Here is a 5,300-nt window from a genome sequence, read left to right on the forward strand (position 1 = left end):
GTAGGCGTGGCTCTGGTCTCTCAACTGCTGCAGGCATCGGTGGTGGGGGGACGGGCGGTGTGGGGGGCGCAGTGGGAGTCTGTAAAAGTTGTACCTGTTGGGTGAGCTCGGACACCTGCTTCACGAGTGCTTGCACCGCACGACCTGTGCCCGAGATGCTCTCTGCTTGTTGGTCCATACGTGAGATACTGTGAGCGATGAAATCGTTGAGCTGTGATGAACTTGCTGCATCCATGGTTGGTCAGATCGTTCTGTGAGGAAATAACAGCAGGATGCAGTATGCAAGTAAAAACTCAGTTTAATGGATAATTCAGACTGAAACAATGAAGCAGGCACAAGTCGGGGACAACACTCAGATGGACAGTGAAGCAGGGACGAGATGGCGATCCGGTGGTAAACAGGCGATGACGTGCTCGAGTGAATCCCAGGGAAAGTGAACATCCAGATGACACGAAGAACTGACGAACATCCAGACGAGGAACAGCAGACGAGGAACAGCAGACGAGGAACAGCAGACGAGGCACGAGCACAGGAAACACACCGGGGAACAACCACAACGATCTGACAACAAGGGAGAGAATTGCTGAGTATTTAAAGGGAACTGGAATGGATGACAGCTGGTGACACTAATCAGCACAATGAGTAACCACACCCACACAATACACTCACGCAGACACATCAGCGTGAGACAGCCGATTCATAAACCGTGACAGTTTTTTAAGTCACAGTACTTAAATCTGTATATTGCATGTTCAAACTTTAAAATCATTCATATTAACTGGTTAATAGATGTTTTCTCTATTACAGTATAATTATGGGTTTGTACATTTTTGAGAAATTCTAAATTAATGCATTATTGAACTAAACCCATTATATTTTAGTCATCTGAACTGTTTTAGTTTTATTCTAGCTTTAGTCAACGACATACAATAAGATTTTAGTCGACTAAATCTAGATGGGGTTGCATAAAGGACAAAAGCTTAGGCCGTGCCACAGGGGCCTATATGTATTGTAAGCATGTTATCAATAACCTTCATTGGAATATAAAAGTACATAAGCTTAACAAGAAAATTAGTGTACCCAGGGCAGGCTTAGTAACAAAAACCCTAGAAATAAGGTCCAGGTTCAAAAAAAAACTTTTCCTTTTCCTTTAATTTACATTTTTCATTTACCTCAAATATGGCAGTTGTTAGAAAAATTCCTTGAGCCACATACAATAAAAAAACTCATTTTGGTGGGAATAAATCATAAAAAGCAATATTGATGCCAATATTTTAGAGTCCAAAACTAGATCAGTATGTCTCTAACAAAAACTGCTTTTTTTCCCAGTGTATTCTGTTGTAAAAGTTTAAATGTATGTTTTTAACTGAATATAGAGCACCAAAACCCCTGCTGGCTTCCAGTGAGGAGGAAACGGACATCGAGGGAGATGTCTTGCCACCTACCCCTCCCGAGGCGTTTGTGTCTAAGAAAGTGTGGAGTGCAGGTGAAGACCGGACAAAAAACAGGGTTAGTGATTAAGTGTTTGAAATGATTAAGTGAAACGAGACCTACAAAAAGGAGAAATGAAAATGTCCCTCCTTCAATGAGAATGTAGATATAGTAGCATATGGTCAGGATTTAATTTATTTTTACTTTAAAGGGATACTCCACCGTTTTTTCATATTAAACTATGTTATTCCCTTTACTAAGACGAGTTGATACATACCTCTTTCGTCTCAGTGCATGCACTCAATCGCTCTGGCGCGCGAGACACTTTGATCGCACTTAACTAGCCCAGTTCATTCAATAGGGGCCAAGCAGAGAAGCGACCAAACACCTCCACGTTTTCCCTATTTAAATACAGTTACACCAGTAGAGTAACTCGACGAAGAATGGTGACACAAAATAAAACGTTGCGCTTTTCTAAGCGTGTAAAGTGGATAACTATAATGTATGGCGGAATACCACAGCAAGTGCTTGGGAGCACTTCGACTCGGCGTAGTATATCACTCGTGAAAAGTCCTCTCCCTCTCCAGAGTGATGATATTACTTCGCCGAGTCCATAGATATATATGCGCCGAGTCGAAGTGCTCCCAATCACTTGCTGTGGTATTCCAAAACCATTTGCTTTATGTGGCAAAGGTTTGCTTAGGTTTGCTTAATGTGTGTGATTAATTTAATGGAAAGCACATTCACTTCTAGTTGTGCTCTATTCTGCAATGTTTCGGTCTCCCGTGTGTGTGTGGCAAGCTGTACCGCCGGGAATGTGCAAAAAATAAATAAATAAAGAAGTGTCGACGCAAAAAATATGACGTTGACGTAATTTTGCCGTCGAAGCGTCAACATCATCGACGCGCCGCTACAGCACTAATATATATATATATATATATATATATATTAGGGCTGTCAAATGATTAAAAATTTTAATCAAATTAATCAGAATTTTCAGTGGATTAATCATGATTAATCACTATTTGCAATTACACCTGAATCCTAACCATTTTTTTTCCTGAAATGCATACCAAAAGATAAATAACAGGACACAGATACATAATTTTCATATTATGTCTGTTTATTAACTGTTTATTAATTAATGGTGGTTTAAATCAAACTGAAACATACTACACACCATAATATTTGTCTTTGTAATGTCCAATCGCTTCCTCTTTGGCATTCCTCTTAACCAGGATGTACAATTTACAGTATTCAATTGAACACAAAGCAATAAATGTAGTCAAATCATAATAGTGGCCTACCACATTTTTGCACAATTTGAGTCATCTGTTGCGTTTTTATGTGGAAAAAAAAACATTTTCAATAAAACTTTTAAATCTAACCAAAGAACAATCTTTTACCTTTTCCTCCATTCTTTAATCCAGTTGCTCAAAAATCCAGTTGCTAACTACTATAACATGTTGCACTGAAACTGGTCTTTTTGTTTGAACATCACCTTTCAAATCTACTGAGCTACATCATTTTTCAGCCAGTTGCTGAGGCAAACTAACTTGTTCACATTTTCTGAAAGTAAAGCTGACCTTTTCTTGTTCACAATGTGACCTGCAACTGAGAAAAGTCGTTCACAGGGAACAGTGGTTGCAGGAGTGGCTAGATATTTGTGAGCTAGTGAGGCCAGCTTCTCATGGGCTCCTGAATGAGATGCCCACCACGTCAAGGGGCAGTCCTCCAATTTAATGGTGGGCTCTGCTCTGTACCTCTGTATGGCAGGTTGGACCTCTTCATCTTCTGATTCTGAATCTGAGCCCATTTGCAGAAGGCTGATTTTCTTCCTGGGTGGCCCATCATCATGTGTCTGTGAAGACTTTCTGGGTGATTCTTGTTGTAGCATCCCTTCAAGTGTGGTCCACACCTCTTCCCTGTCTGTCTTGGGCAGGCATTTCAAGTCTTTGAAACGAGGATCCAAAACTGTAGCAATCTGGAGCCATGCATTGTTGAGCTGTTCTTGACGGGATGCTAGGTCCTCCTTGAACTTGGTCTTGAATCTCACCACATATGCAGGGTCCTCATCACAGGCTTCCATCTTGAGACGCAAATGGCAGAGAGAAGGTAGTACCACAGAACAGGAGACATAGGCCTCTCCACCCAGGAGCTCAGTTACATACCTACGCACACAAACACACACATGCAAGTCAAGTCAAGTCATCTTCATTTATATAGCGCTTTTAACAATGGAGATTGTTTCAAAGCAGCTTTACAGAGAAAAACATACAATTTACAGTAACAGAGATTGTCACATGCACATGCACTGTCACATGCACACAGAGACAGTGTATTATTAGAACAGTGGTTATCAACATATTATTATTATTATAATTATTGTTATTATTATTATCATCATTATTATTTTTTACATACATGTTATTGATATTTGACTTTGTTTAATTCATTCCAGAAAATAATCAAAGCAATGTTATTTGATAAGTTACAGACTGATTTACCTGCATGGCTCTAGAAGTGTCTCCAGCCTCTGCAGTTTATCCCACTCTGATGCGATCGGCAAAACGAGTTTGTGCTCCTGATTGTCCAGGGCTGCGATGACAGCCTCTTTATTTCTGCTCACGCGCTTGACCATTTCCAGCGTCGAATTCCAACGTGTCGGAACATCCTGGATCAATGGCTCTTCCTTCTTCCCCAGACTGACTTGTTGTGCTTGAAGCTCCGCAGCATTTGCTGGGCTGTGCTTAAAATGACCGACAACTTTGCGAGCCTTGGCCAAAGCATTTACAAAGCCGCTGTCAGCAAGACTCACTGTGACACTTCTCTGCACCATGTGAGCGACACAGTTCATGTGTTCATAGCGTGTAAGTCGAATTGCGGCAACCATGTTGCGTGCACTGTCAGTCCCAATGGTTGTTGTCTTGCCCTCGATGTCCCACTTACGTGCAACAGACAGGAACTGTTCTTTACAAGCCTCCGCAAAATGACGCTCCTCAGTTTTTAATATAGTCAGCGCAAAAGACTTCAGTTCCCACGTGTCACTGATGAAATGTGCAGTTACTCCGAGGTAATTGTTGTTACTCACTGATGTCCAATGGTCTCCTGTCAGGGCGATATGATTCACTTGAGCCAAGACCTCTTTCCTTTTTCCTTTTTCGTTTTCATAGAGCTCGTGGATTTTCGTCATAACTGTGGCTCTTGACGGTGGCTTATAGAATGAGTCTTGAGACGCCACTCGCAAAACATCAAGGAAACCTTTGTCTTCTACAATGCTAATAGGTCTACAATCCTTTGCAATCCATTTTGCTATTGTGTTGGTCAAATTATCTGAGGTTGATTTTGTTAATGGCCTGCGAACATTCAGCGTGGTCTGGCGCAAGCCACTTGCTGAACCTGACGGCCCAGCAAACGCATGTTTGGCATTGACATGGTACCTCAAGCTTGAACAGCTCCGGTGAAATTGAAACTCCTTGTTACAAATCTTGCAAATAACCTTGTACTTGTTAACTGTACCATCATCATTCTTTTTATATTTGAATCCGTCAATAGGCCCACTTTGCTCACCTTGCTCCATCTCGCCGCTAGCTCTCAACCACTTTCCTGACCTGAATAATTTGTCACACTGCGCATGCGTGAAATGCGTTAAAAAAATTGACGTAATTAACAACAGACAACTAATTAACGCCGTTAACGCGCTATTTTTGACAGCCCTAATATATATATATATATATATATATATATATTTATACCACGGGCTGTTTAAATACTCGATTCTGATTGGCTGGAAGGTGTGCAGTAAAACCGTTTAAGGCACAGGTAGTTCCAGTCAGTTTGATTACAGTTCGAAATTAATCCGCTACTAT

The 5,300-nt window shown here is 41.1% G+C and overlaps 1 protein-coding gene across 1 annotated transcript; it reads right to left on the minus strand.

Moving 5' to 3' along the window:
* Nucleotides 1-2,941: 2,941 nt before the first annotated feature.
* LOC130079705 (E3 SUMO-protein ligase ZBED1-like) lies at nt 2,942-5,011 on the minus strand. The gene is made up of 2 exons (XM_056245065.1): nt 3,939-5,011; nt 2,942-3,602 (listed from the first exon to the last, which is right to left on the minus strand). Exons 1-2 carry the CDS (start codon nt 5,009-5,011, stop codon nt 2,942-2,944), a joined length of 1,734 nt encoding a protein of 577 aa, XP_056101040.1.
* Nucleotides 5,012-5,300: the final 289 nt, after the last annotated feature.

Source organism: Rhinichthys klamathensis, unplaced genomic scaffold, assembly GCF_029890125.1.
Source record: "Rhinichthys klamathensis goyatoka isolate OS25496 unplaced genomic scaffold, OSU_Roscu_1.1 h1tg001284l_1, whole genome shotgun sequence".
Taxonomy (NCBI): Eukaryota; Metazoa; Chordata; class Actinopteri; order Cypriniformes; family Leuciscidae; genus Rhinichthys; species Rhinichthys klamathensis.